Source organism: Agelaius phoeniceus, chromosome 18 (genome assembly GCF_051311805.1).
Source record: "Agelaius phoeniceus isolate bAgePho1 chromosome 18, bAgePho1.hap1, whole genome shotgun sequence".
NCBI lineage: Eukaryota > Metazoa > Chordata > Aves > Passeriformes > Icteridae > Agelaius > Agelaius phoeniceus.
This window is the reverse complement of record NC_135282.1, coordinates 12,504,178-12,517,664: the sequence shown is the minus strand read 5'-3', so window position 1 is coordinate 12,517,664 and position 13,487 is coordinate 12,504,178. Positions and strand designations below refer to the sequence as shown.

The following is a 13,487-nucleotide window of genomic DNA, read 5'->3' as shown; positions in this document are numbered from 1 at the left end:
ATTGCATCCCAACCCATCTCGTCCCATGGATCCCATCCCATGGATCCCAACCCATCCCATCCCATCCCATGGATCCCAACCCATCCCATCCCATGGATCCCAACCCATCCCAACCCATCCTATGGATCTCATCCCATCCCATGAATCACACTCCATCCCAACCCATCCCATCCCATCCCATGGATCCCATTCCATCCCAACCCATCCCATCCCATGGATCCCAACCCATCCCATCCCATCCCATGGATCCCATTCCTTCCCATTCTATCCTATTGCATTGCATCACATCTCATCCCATCCCATAGATCCCATCCCATGGATCCCATCCCTTCCCTTCCCATTCTATCCTACTGCATCCCATCCCTTTTCTTCCTCACCCCATCCCATTACTTCCCATCCATTCTCCTTCCATCCCACTCCACCCCTTCCAATTCTATCCTCCTCATCCTTTCTCCTATGCTTTATCTTTCCATCCCCTCCCATCCCACGGATCCCATCCCATGAATCCCACCCCATCACACCCAATCCCACCCCATCCTATCCCATGGATCCCATCCCAGCCCGTGTCCCCTGGAATGTCCCTGGCACACCAAGCCACCCCACAGGACGTGGATTTGGGGACATTTTAATGCCCTGGCGTGTCCCAAAGCAGCGAAGCGCGCGGCGCAGCGGGGTCCCCACCCGAGGGGTCCCCACCAAGCCCCCCAGTCCCCTCCCCCAGACTGGGGGGGATGGAATGGTATGGGATGGAATGGAATGGGATGGGATGATCCCATCCCCCCGGAGCTGCACCGTGGTGGGAGGGGACAGAGATGGCATTGGGGACACCCCTGTCCCTCCGGGGGGCCCTGGCAGTGGCAATGGGGATGAAGCATGGCGGGGGGGGCGGTGCTGTGCCACCAGTAGCACCAAGAGGGGGGACAGGGATGACCCCGTCCTGCTCCCCAGGGTGGCACAGCGGGGTGGCTGGGGTGACCCCGGTGGGTGACCGGGGTGGCCGCGGTGGCCCTGTCATGGCCCGGGCGGGTTGTGGCGGGGCGCGGTGACGATCCGGTAAGGGGGGTGGCCACTGCCACGCTTGGCACGGGGCACCCCGGGGGTCGCCGTGCCGGGGGCGCCGCTGCCCGAGCCGGGCTCTGGCTCTGCGGGAAGAGAGGAAAAAAGGGGGTGTCAGGGGGTGGGATGTCACCCCCCGCTCCAAACCCCCCAAATCAGCGCTGGGGGCTGTCCTGTGCGTGTTGTGCCCCGCAGAAATGGGGGTCACTGCCCCACGGTGGTGGCTCTGGGTGTCCCCAAGCCCTGGGGACACCCCCCCCCCGAGGACCCCCCCAGCTGGCACCCCTGCCTGGCACCCCCGGTGTAAGCCCTGTGGAAAAGCACGGCTGGAATGGGGAGGGGGAGGCAGGGTGAGGGTGGGGGGCACCCTGGCACGGGGGGTTGGCCCCAGGGGATCCCTGGGGACAGTGGGAGCTCTGGGAGCTGCTTCAGCCCGAGAGGGTCCCTGTGGTCTGCTGGGAGCCCAGGGGGCTCTGTGAGACTCCCTTGGCTTGAGGGGGTCTCCATGGTCTCCCTTCTCCAAGGATTTCCTGGAGCCCGGGGGAGCTCCAGAGTTCCCCTTGGCCCAAGAGGGGCTCCGTGGTTGCCTCTCCCAATCCAAGAGGGGCTCCGTCATCTCCCATGATTCCAGAGGGGCTCTGGAGCTTCCCTTGGCCTTGCGGGACCTCCATGGGTCCTTTTGATCCAAGAGGGGTCTCCATGGGCTCCTTTGGAGTGAGAGAGTCTCTCCATGGGCTCCCTTGAACCCTAAGGAGCTCCAGGGTTCCTCTTGGTCCAAGAGGGGTCTCCATGGGCTCCTTTGGAGTGAGAGGGTCTCTCCATGGGCTCCCTTAAACCTTGGCAAGCTCCAGAGTTTCCTTTGGCCCATGAGGACCTCCAGGGTTGCCTCTCAATCCAAGAGTATTTCCATTTTTGCATCTCCAATCCCAGAGGATCTCCATGGTTGCCCCTCTCAATCCAGGAGAATCTCCATGGTCACCTCTCAATTCAAGAGTATTTCCATGTTTGCCTCTCCAGTCCAGGAGGATCTCCATGGTTGCCCCTCTCAATCCAAGGGTATTTCCATGGTCACCTCTCAATCCAGGAGGTTCTCCATGGTTGCCCTTCTCAATCCAGGAGGATCTCCATGGTCATCTCTCAGTCCAAGAGGACCTCCATTGTCACCTCTCCAAGAGTATTTCCATGATCACCTCTCTCAATCCAGGAGGATCTCCATGTTTGCCCCTCTCAATCCATGAGGATCTCCATGGCTGCCCTTCTCAATTTAGGAGCATCTCCATGGTCACCTCTCAATCCAAATGGATCTCCACGTTTGCTCCTCTCAATCTAATATTATTTCCATGGTTGCCTCTCTCAATCCAGGAGGATCTCCATGGTTGTCCTTCTCAATCTAGAAGGATCTCCATAACCACCTCTCAATCCAGGAGGATCTCCATGGTCACCTCTTTCAATCCAAGAGATCTCCATGGTTGCCCTTCTCAATCCAAATGGATCTCCGTGTTTGCTCCTCTCCATCCAATATTATTTCCATGGTCACCTCTCAATCTGAGGGGATCTCCATGGTCACCTCTCAATCCAAGAGATCTCCATGGTCACCTCTCAATCCAGGAGGTTCTCCATGGTCACCCCTGTCAATCTAAGGGGATCTCCATGGTCACCTCTCAATCTGAGGGGATCTCCATGGTTGCCCCTCTCAATCCAGGAGGTTCTCCATGGTCACCCCTGTCAATCTAAGGGGATCTCCATGGTCACCTCTCAATCCAGGAGGTTCTCCATGGCTGCATGGCTAAATCCAAGAGAACTCCACGGTTGCCCCTCTCAATCCAAGCAGGTCTCTGAGCTCTCCCTTGGCCCCGGAGCTCTTGGGTGCCCGTTCCCGTGGGTGCTGCACCCCCCGTGCTCCGTGCCCGCTCCCGGGGGTGCCGCAGCTCCGGGCTCGGGCAGGGCAGGGCAGGGCGTGGCAGGGCGTGGTTACCTGGCCAGATGATGGCTTCCAGCAAGGTGACCCTTCTAGCCAGGACCTCCAGCCGGGCCTGCTGCCGCAGGAGGGTTTGGAAGCTACTGGCCTGGGGGAGAGGGAGAGAGCAGAGCAGAGCAGAGCAGAGCGCGTTGGCCCCACGGCGGGCACAGCACGGGGACACGGCACGGGGACACGGCACGGGGACACGGCATGGGGACACGGCACAGCAGGGGTGGCACAGCATGGCAGGGGTGCAGCCCCAGCAGGATGGGGGTGCTGGGGCACGAGGAGGGGGTGCCAGGTCTCCTAGGAGGGTCCTCCCAGTCTCAGAGGGTGCCAGGGGCTCCCCCATCCCTGCAGGTCCATGGGGACAGGGGAGGTCCCTTGTGCTGGCTGGATGTCCCTGGCAGTGCCCTGATGGGGACACTGATGTCCCTGACCTGGGGGGGCTCCTTCTGCCCACCCCCAGCACTCTGAGCCCCCCCACATTTGGGGGGACACGTCCACAACGTGTCCAGGGGGACACTGATGTCCCCGGCTGGGGGTGCTCCCTCTGCCACCCCCAGCACACTGAGCTCTCCAAAACATGGGGGGGCACCTCCCCAACCTTCTCAGAGGGCCACCAGCTTGTCCCCAACACTGACACTGCCACAGGTGTCCCTGCCCGAGGGGGGCAGTGCCTGGGGGGGCTCTGGGGTGCCCGGCTGGGGGTGAGGGTGGGGTGACCCTGGTGGCCCTTCCTTTGGGTGGTCCCCAGTGCTGGCCACGATGGCACCATGTGGGTGATGACATCATGCATGCCAAGGGCCACCGTGATGTCATGGGGGCCTGGTGACCTCCTGGCAGGGGTGGGGGTCCCCCCTGGAGGGGGTGTCCCTGCTGTCCCTGTCCCCCATGGCACGAGGAAGGGCTGCCGAGGGTGCCCTCCCTGCAGCTCCATGACAGCAGTGAGCCAAGGGCCACCGTGGTGTCACCTGGTGACCTGCTGGCAGGGGTGGGGGTCACCCCGGGGGTCCCCTGCCCCTACTCACCGTAGAGCCCAATCATTGTTTCCAAGATTAAAACCCTCTCTGCTAAAATCTTCAGCGCCTCGCGGAGCTGGTGCAAACCCTCCCCCTGGGGACAGAGACAGGGCTCAGGGGGGGCTGCACCCCAAAGGGGCCCAGGCCACCCCCGGGGGGGACACGGGGACCCTCAGACTCACCACGACACCAGGGGAGGGAGAGGGGGAACCCCCGGGGATCTGAGCCCACCCTGCGCCCCATCAGCCTGTCCGGGTGACATTGGCACTGGGTGACATTGGCCAGGGAGCCCAGAGCCACCTTTGGGGATGAGGCATGGCACTGGACAGAGCTGGGGATACCCAGGATGTCACTGGGGTGCCATGGATGAGCTGTGGGGCACTGGGGACACCCAGGATGTCACTGGGGTGACATGGATGAGCTGTGGGGCACTGGGGAGAATTGGGGACACCCAGGATGTCACTGGGGTGCCATGGATGAGCTGTGGGACACTGGGCAGAGCTTGGGACACCCAGGATGTCACTGGGGTGCCATGGATGAGCTGTTGGACACTGGGCAGAGCTGGGGACACCCTTGCCAACTCTGGGGACCCAGGGACAAGCTGTGGGGCAGTGGGAACAAGAGGGGACCCTTAAGGACATCCCTGGGACCTAAGGACATCCCAGAGCTGCAGAGAACAGCAGGGAGGGTGTCAGGGTCCTCCCGTGCCCGTCCCCTCTCCCAGCCCAGCCCCCCCATCAGTCCCGTGTATCCCTCCCATCCCCGGTGTCCCCGGTGTCCCCCTGTCAGTCCCGTGTGTCCGTGTGTCCCTCCCATCCCCGGTGTCCCCGGTGTCCCCGGTGTCACTCACCCACGTGCCCCTGTCGCCCGGCTGGCCCCGGGGCCCCGGCTCGCCCTGGAACACAGAGAGGATTGGGGCTGGCAGGGGGGGCCCGGGGGGGCCCCACACCCCCACCCACCCCCGTACCCACCCCCGTACCTGTGCCCCGTCCTGCCCGCGGCTGCCCGGGGGGCCCTGGGGACCCTGCGGGGGGACAGAGCCGTCAGCACCGGGGGCACGGCCGGGCCCCCAGCAGGGGAGGCGCTGGCAGAGCCCGGGGCTGGGAGCCCGCTCCGGACCCCAAATCCCCCATTACCGCATACCAAACCCCAAACCCTCCCCATTACCCCCCTCCAGACCCCAAATCCCCCATTACCGCATACCAAACCCCCCAACTCCCCCATAACCCCACACCAGACCCACAACCCTCCCATAACCCCACACCAGACCCCAAACCCTCCCATTACCGCACACCAAACCCCCTAATCCCCCCATGACCCCACACCAAACCCCCCCATTACTGCACACCAGACCCCCCAACCCCCCATTACCCCACACCAGACCCCAAACCCCGCCCATTACTGCACTCCAGACCCCCCAAATCCTCCTCATTACCCCACACCAAACCCCCCCAAAACCCCTCCATGACCCCACACCAAACCCCAAACCCCGCCATTACTGCACACCAAACCCCCCAAACCCCCCATTACCCCACACCAAACCCCAAACCCACCCATAACCCCACACCAAACCCCAAATCCCCCCAAATACTGCACCCCAAACCCCCAACCCCACCATTACCCCACTCCAAACCCCCCAACCCACACCCCCCAAACCCCCCCATGGTCTTGAACGCCCCCAAATCTCCCCATGGCCACACCCCCGTTCCCCCCATTTCACCCCAAACCCAGCCCCAACCCCCCCCCCCCCCACATCTCCCCCCAGCCCTGAACCCACCCCCAAACCCCCCCCCCCCTGCCCCCAGCTCCATTCTGGGGGTGCCTTTGGAGCTGGGGGGACAATCCTGGGGACACTGCCCACCTCCCCACCCCATGGCGGGGTCCCCCCCCAATGGGGACAATGGCTTGGGGCCACCCAGCAGGGCAGGGGTGTCTGGAGCAGAGGTGTCCCCAAAGCACCCCCTGTGCCCCCCACCCTGACACGGCCACCACGGGGGATGCCAGAGCTGCCCGGGTGGCCCCGGGGACCCTACAGGGGACACTGGGCACGGCCACCCCCCCCAGGCGGTGCCACCGTGTCCCTGTGGCACTCACCCTGTCCCCCTTGTCCCCCGGGGGCCCGGCAGCTCCGGGCGCTCCTGCCCTGCCCTGCGGGGACACGGTGGGGACATCAGCGCTGGGGGGACACGGGGGCTCAGCCCTGCCCTGTCCCCACCCCCCCAGCACTTACATCGGGTCCTGGGGGCCCGGGGGGACCAACGGGACCGGGGGGGCCGGGGGGACCTGCAAGGACAGGGGGGGGACACAGCTCAGTCCCACCCCAAAAACATCGGGGGGTGACAAAGGAGGGGGGACGGGACACCCTCACCCATTGGCCCCGCGGGTCCGGGGGGGCCCACGGGACCCACGATGCTCCTGGTGGCCTCGGTGAAGGTGTTGGACAGGACGGGGTCCCCTGGGGGGACAATGGGGGGGGGTGTTTGGGGCAGGGCCCTCGTGACCCCCGTTTGGGGACATGGGGGCACCACATTCCCCTGCCCCGTGTGTCTCGTCCCTGTCACCCCAATGATGGCAGGGGGTGCCCAGCTCTTGCCAGCGCCCCACACCTCATTGCTGGGACCCCAATGTTGGCAGGGGGTGCCCTGCAGTGCCCGGTGCCCCCCACATCATGCCTGGAATCCTGGGGGTGTCAGGGGTCCCCGGCTGTGCCCAGAGCCCCACGCTTCATCTGTGAACCCCAGAGATGGCAGGGGGGACCCCGGTGCTGCCCAGTGCCCCACAGCTCATCCATGGCACCCCAATGATGTCCTCAAGGTCCCCAGTACTGCCCAGTGCCCCATAGCTCATCCCCAGGACCCCAGTGACCCCCAGGATGTCCCCTCACCACCCCCAGCCCAGGAGCAGCTCAGACCCCCCCAAACCAGCCCTGCCCCAGCCCAGCCCCGTTTTTGGGGTCACTCTGGGGGGGACCCCAGCCCAGCCCCCCTTACTGGGCTCGGCCAGCCGGGGAATCGCCGGCCCCAGCGGGGCAGGGGGGCCCGGGGGGCCGGGGGGCCCGGGGGACCCTTTCTCTCCGGGGAGCCCCCTGGCTCCATCCCGGCCGGGCGGTCCTGGGGGGCCGGGGGGACCTGCAGGGAGGAAGAGGAGGGTGAAGATCGGGGCTGTGCAGCGCTGGAGCCCCTCCGAGCCCCCAGACTGCTGCACGGACCCCCCAAAATCTGGAAAGGGGAAAGGGGGGGCTCGGCTGGGCCAGGCACCAGGCTGGGGTCCCCCCACAGTGTCCCCCCGTACCTGGTGGCCCCGCTGGCCCCTTCACTCCCCGTCCTCCCGCGTCGCCCTTGGGCCCGGGGGGGCCCCTCCAGCCGGGTCTCCCTGCGGCACAGCAGCGCCCTGAGGGGGGGGGACCCCCGGACAGCCCCTCGGGGCGCCCCCCACCCACACCCGGCCCCCAGCCCCTCCCCAGAGCTGGCCTGGCCCCTCACAGCCCCCACGGAGCCAGGGCCGGGCTGGGACCCGCAGTGGGGTCCTGGGGGAGAGGGAGGAGGAGGAGGAGAAGGAGGAGGAGGAGGAGGAGGAGGATGTGGGGACAATGGGGACAAAGACCCCGCTGTCAGGGGGGGCCGGCTCAGTGTCACCCCTGCGGTGGGACAGCTTTGCTTTCCCCCAGTGTGAGGGGTCGTGGTGCCCCCCCAAAATATTGACAGCACCCAGGTGCGTTCCCCGCCCTGCGGGTGCTGCCGGGTGGCGCTGTCGCTGTCACTGTCACTGTCACTGTCACTGTCACTGTCACCCTGCCTTACCGTCATCGCCGGGGCTCCCGCGGGCGGCCGGGGACCCCCAGACCTGCCCGGCCTCGGGTCCCCTGCCCGGGCTGCTGCCCCTGGGGGGCTCGGCCACCGCCAGCCGGGCCACCTGCCAAAGACACGGGGCTGGGTGACAGCACAGGGGGCACAGGGTGACCCCCCCAGGGCTCCTGTGCCCCTCGGGGGGAGCAGGGGGAGGTGGCCAGAGCCCGAATGGGACTTACCTGAGCCTCGAGGGTGGCGAGCCGGGCTGCCAGCTCCCCGACACGGCTGCAGTTCAGGCACCCTGCGGGGGATATTGGGGGGCACGGGCGGTGGGGAGGGGGCAGCCGGCCCTCTGTGCCCCGCCCCAGAGGGGTTGGGGAGGGAGGGACCCACCTGAGAAGGCCGTGGGGTGCAGGGGGGGCCGGCGGGGGGCGGCGCTGGGGTCCCGCAGGGTGAGGGAGGGGCGAGGCTCTGCCGAGGAAAGGGGGGTCAGTACGGGGGGACCCCCCCGGGGCATCGCCTGCTGTGGGAGACCTTCCTGTTGTGCTTCCCTCCCACACGCTGGGGGTGCAGGGCCCCATCCTTGCTCTGGGTGTGCCTCAGAGCCCCCAGTCCCACCCATAATCCTGAGCTGGGATCCCCCAAACCCACCCATGGTCTTGAACGAGACCCCAAAACCCTCCATGGCCACACAGCAGGTGCCCCCAACCCACAACCCCCAAACCCACCCATGGTCTTGAACGAGACCCCAAAACCCTCCATGGCTGCACAGCAGGTGCCCCCAACCCACAACCCCCAAACCCACCCACGGTCCTGAACGAGCCCCCCCAAATCTCCCCATGATCACCCCCCAATCTCAGCCCCAGCCCCCCCAGTTCCCCCTCAGCCCTGAACCCCATCCCCAAACACCCCCGGCCCCCAGTCCCATTCCGGGGGTGGCTCTGGAGGGGGGCACAGTCCTGGGGACACTGCCCACCGCCCGCGGGGGGTCCCAGTCCCCTGTACCCACCGAGGGATGCCGGGGACAGCACCTTGGGGCCACCCAGCACGGCAGCAAAGGGGTGTCTGCGGCAGAGGTGGCCCCCCCACGCTGTCACCCCGCCCCGGCACGGCCACCGCCGTGCTGCAGGGGACAGCCCTAAGTGGGGCCAGATGTGGGGCAGGCGGCCAAGCACGCAGGGAGGAGGAGGAGGAGGAGGAAGAACCCCCCGCCTCCCCCAGCACTGCGCCCACCCAGCTGCCTCCAGACCCCCCCCCAATGCCACCCGCTGCCCTGCAGACCCTCGGTGCCACCCTGGGGTGTCCCCACCCCTGGGTGCCACCCGCTGCCCTCACAGCCCCCACGGAGCCAGGGCTGGGCTGGGACCCACGGTGGGGTCCTGGGGGAGAGGGAGGAGGAGGAGGAGGAGGAGGAGGATGTGGTGACAATGGGGACAAAGACCCCCCTGTCAGAGCTGGCAGCGCCATCCTCCCACACACGGCACAGCCTCGCACCCATTCATCCACTGCCCACCCACACCCGGCCCCTCGCGGCTGGGGGGCTGCACCCCCTCGAGGGCACTGCCATGCTGAGGAATGCCCGTCTGTCCCTCTGTCCCTCTGTCCCTCTGTCCCTCTGTCCATCTGTCCCTCTGTCCCTCTGTCCATCTGTCCATCCACCCACACCCCATCCATCGGCTGTTTCAGTTCCCCACCCCAGGCACATCCCAGTGCCCACCCATCCCTGTCCCCCTGACTGTCCATGCACTGCTCCACCTGGGGATCTCCATCCATTCATCATCCATCCATCCATCATCCATCCATCCATCCATCCATCCATCCATCCATCCATCCATCCATCATCCATCATCCATCCATCCATCCATCCATCCATCCATCCATCCATCATCCATCCATCCATCCATCCATCCATCCATCCATCCATCATCCATCCATCCATCCATCCATCCATCCATCCATCCATCATCCATCCATCATCCATCCATCCATCCATCCATCCATCCATCCATCCATCCATCATCCATCCATCCATCCATCCATCCATCCATCCATCCATCCATCATCCATCCATCCATCCATCCATCCATCCATCCATCCATCCATCCATCCATCCATCTCTCCATCCCTTTCCTCACCCCTCAGTGACACTGAAGGCCGTGTCCCACAGCCCCTGGGTGCCACCTCCCCGCCCTGTCCATGTCCCCATCCCATCCATCTCCCACCTTCCTCGCAGTTCGCTCCGCTGTGTCCGGGGCAGCAGCGCCACTCCAGGGCCGTCAGTGTCCTGTAGGTCACCCTGTAGAGCGGCCTCACCACGGCGCGGTAGCTGTGGCACAGAGGGGCAGCTCACACCCATCCTGGGGACATCCTGGCTGTCCCTGCTGCTGCCAGGGCACCCCGGTGGCCCCGCTCACCTGCCCCCACTGCAGGCCAGGGGCCAGCGGCAGCCCTGGAACACCCTCTGCAGGAAGGTCCCGTTCTGGACGTGGCACGACACCGTCCGTGTCACCGTGTAGGAGCACCAGTTGCTGGAAGGGAAACCACCGATGTCACCAGCCCTTCTGTGGGGACACCACGGGGGTGCTGCCCCCCAAACTGTCGCCCATGCCCGGTTTTTGGGGTGCCCATGGGGAGCCCTGCTGTGACACACGTGGGGTGGCACATTCCTGCTGCATTCCTGGCAGTGCTGGCGCTGCCCGGCCTACAGCGGGCCCGGAGCCCTCCCGTGCCCCCAGCCCACCCCACACAAAGGCTCCTTTCTTCTGCCCCACATGCCAGGCTCTGCCCACCCCCTCCCCGGGCACCCCAGCCTCAGTTTCCCCCTGCAGAGGGGACGCACTGGTGCCGTGACACCGAGCATCCCCATCCCCGCAGCGGGAAGGACTCGCCGTACCCTCGGCAGCTCCAAATTCAAAGGCTGCACAATTTGGGTCAAAAAAGGAGCTTTTCGGGCCCACTGCAGTGCTGCAAGGAGGGAGGCGGTGGCAGCAGGGACAAGCGGGGGGACAATTGTCTGGGAGGTGCCGGAGGCGGGGAGGACAGCGGGGTGGCACAGGGCTTTCCGGCTGGGCAGCGTCCCAGGCGGGCACCGTGCCAGGGCTGGGGAGGCACAGAGCCCGCCGGGGCTGTCGCCACGCTCCTGCTGCCACCCTGCCGTGCCAAGGGGGTCCCGGGTGGCATTGTCCCCTTTGGAGGGTACCCAGCTGCTGGGCGGTGCCAGCTCCAGCTGTGGAAATGCCTGTTGGGATGGGATGGGATGGGATGGGATGGGGACGGGTCCCGGCCCGTTTCCCAGGGGAATGCCCTCCCAGGAGCGGGGCAGGAGCTGGCAGGCTTTGGCATGTGAGCGCCCGCCTGGCCCGGTGTGACCCCGGCCCACCCGGCACTGCGCTGGCACCAAGGGGCTCCAGGCTCTGCTGCCAGGGCTTGTGCCCACCCGGGGCAAAGCCCACACCAGGTTTGGCTCTGAATCCCATTCCCATTCCCCAAATCAGCCACTTGGCTTTGTGCCCCCCGTGTTGGGCATGTGGGATCCCAGTGGTGTGTCAGGCAGGGATGGGGTGGGATGGGGTGGGGGCTCCTGGGTGCTGGGTGCTGGCCTGGAGGTCCCGGGGGGACACGGCAGGGTTGTGCCAAGGCGCCGGGGGCTTCCTGGGCTTGGCCGGGAGGGGAAGGGGAAATGAGGCGGCTTCTGCCCGTCGCCGCTCCGAGCCGAGCGGAACCGGGAGGTCCCGGCAATCCGGTGCCGGAGACACGGCCAGAGCCGAGGGTTTCCTGTAAACAACCACCCCCTCTGCCGGCATCCCCCCACCGCTGCGGCGGGACAGGGACCGCAGCCCCCAGAGCACCACAGACCCCCGGGCTGGGCCAGCTCCAAGGGACGGGCAGGACCCTGGGGCTGGGGACCCTGGGGCTGGGGACCCTGGGACTGGGGACCCTGAGGCTGGGGACATTCACTCTTCACCAACTCCAGCCCTCCCAGCAGCCCCAGCGCCCCCAGGATGCCCAGGGAGCCCCACCATGCCCAGCATTCCCAGTAGTCCCAGCATGCCAAGGCAGCCCCAGGATCCCAATATGCCCAGGCAAACCCAGGAGCCTCAGCATGTCCCTGTATGCCCAGGCAGCCCCAGGAATCCCGGCAGCCCCAGTAGGGCCAGTATGCCCAGAAGCCCCAATAATCCATCCCAGTAGTCCCAGTAATCCCAGCAGCCTCAGCCCCAGTATGCCCAGGCAGTCCCAGGATCCCAAAATGCCCAGGCAGCCCCAGGATCCCAAAATGCCCAGGCAGCCCCAGTAACCCCAGCACCTCCCAGCACCCTGCTAAGCCTGGCAGCTCTGATACCCCCAGCCAAGTCCTGCCGGTCCCAGTAACCCCCAGTATCTCCCAGTGCCCCCAGCCTCCCCCACCCCAGCACCCCCAGCATCACGGCCCACAGAGCCCCTCCCTGGAGTGCCCAGCTGCCGGTGCCCCCTGTCCGTGGTGCCCCCACGCCTGGTACGGAGCCCCCCAGCACACACAGAGCCCCGTGCCTGATGCCCCCATGGCTGATACCCCTGGTACCCACAGATCCCCGGAGTCTCCCGGGTGCCCACATCCCAACGTCCCCGGTGTCCCCCATGCCCGGAGTTCCCTGACGCCCCTGGTGCCAAGTACCGGCAGCTGTCGGTGCCTGGTGCCCCCCGGTACCCGGAACCCACAGCCCCCGGTGCCCCCCGGTACCCACAGCCCCCGGTACCCACAGCCCCTGGTTCTCCCCGGTATCCAGTACCCCCGGTGCCTGCAGCAGGCGATGCCGCCCCGGTGCCCCGATCCCCGTGTTCCCGGTGCCCTGATCCCCGTGTCCCCGGTGCCCCGATCCCCGTGTTCCCGGTGCCCCGATCCCCGTGTCCCCGGTGCCCTGACCGTCGTGTTCCCGGTGCCGGTACCTGCGGGCGGCGGGCGGCAGCAGGGCCGGGCTCCAGGCGGCGGCGGGCGGCGGCAGCAGCAGGCAGAGGGTCAGGCAGAGCCCCAGGGCTGCGGGCAGCGCTGCGGGCAGCCCCGGGCGGCGGCGGCTCCCCCGGGCCCCGGCCATGCCGCTCCGCGGGGCTCGGCGCTGCCCGGCCACCGGCACCGGCACCGGCACCGAGCGGGCGGCGGGGGAGGGGAGGAGGAAGGAGGAGGGAGGGATGGAGGAGGAGGAGGAGGAGGAGGGATGGAGGAGGGACCCCCCGCCTGCCCCCCCGCCTGCTCCCCGCCTTCCGCCCCGCCGGCACCGGGGTCCCGCTGGCGGGGCGGACACGGGGTGCGGGGGGCAAACCGGCCCGGAGGGGGCGGGAACGGGGCCGGGGGAGGTGGGGGCCCGGGGAGGGGGCGCGATGCGGGGCCGGGCCCGGCTGCGGGACCCCGATCCCCGTGGGAGCGATTGAGGACACACGCGTGTGCGGGACCCTGCGTGTGCGGGGCCCTGCGTGTGCGTGGATTTACACACGCGTGTGCGCACAGAATTCGCATTTGTCCGTTGCTTTGCACACTTTCACACGCGCAGAATCCACGCGTGTGCGCTCACGGATTCACACACGCGTGTGCACACCCAGGTGCGTTTGTGCCCGCGTGTGTGTGCACGGCCCGGGCGTGTGCTCATGCACCCTCCTGTCTGTCTGTCTGTCTGCCTGCCTCTTTGT

General features: G+C 66.7%; 1 protein-coding gene across 2 annotated transcripts; it reads right to left on the bottom strand.

Moving 5' to 3' along the window:
• Positions 1–870: 870 nt before the first annotated feature.
• On the bottom strand, positions 871–13,276 carry EMID1 (EMI domain containing 1). 2 transcript variants are annotated; one of them, XR_013184644.1, is made up of 16 exons: positions 12,753–13,276; positions 10,241–10,354; positions 10,049–10,152; positions 8,220–8,297; positions 8,066–8,127; positions 7,839–7,950; positions 7,330–7,410; positions 7,029–7,166; positions 6,407–6,493; positions 6,269–6,321; positions 6,133–6,186; positions 5,018–5,062; positions 4,889–4,933; positions 4,048–4,132; positions 3,032–3,122; positions 1,085–1,142 (listed from the first exon to the last, which is right to left on the bottom strand). XR_013184644.1 is itself a non-coding variant. In XM_077187784.1 (15 exons), the coding sequence occupies exons 1-15, from the start codon at positions 12,896–12,898 to the stop codon at positions 1,012–1,014; spliced, it is 1,335 nt and encodes a 444-aa protein (XP_077043899.1). In that variant the 5' UTR covers positions 12,899–13,276; the 3' UTR covers positions 871–1,011. The 2 variants fall into 2 exon arrangements, 1 of the variants encoding a protein (XP_077043899.1); XM_077187784.1 differs by lacking the exon at positions 3,032–3,122 and having other exon boundaries at positions 871–1,142.
• Between the last annotated feature and the right edge of the window lie 211 nt (positions 13,277–13,487).

What these genes read in the sequence shown, in the direction of transcription:
- EMID1 (XM_077187784.1), bottom strand. Translation starts at nt 12,898, where the DNA reads ATGGCCGGGGCCCGGGGGAGCCGCCGCCGCCCGGGGCTGCCCGCAGCG. An exon ending in TCGCCACCCTCGAGGCTCAG is followed by an intron (nt 7,951 to 8,065) that starts GTAAGTCCCATT and finishes TGTCTTTGGCAG; the next exon opens with GTGGCCCGGCTGGCGGTGGC. An exon ending in CCGGGCCCCCAGGACCCGAT is followed by an intron (nt 6,187 to 6,268) that starts GTAAGTGCTGGG and finishes GTGTCCCCGCAG; the next exon opens with GGCAGGGCAGGAGCGCCCGG.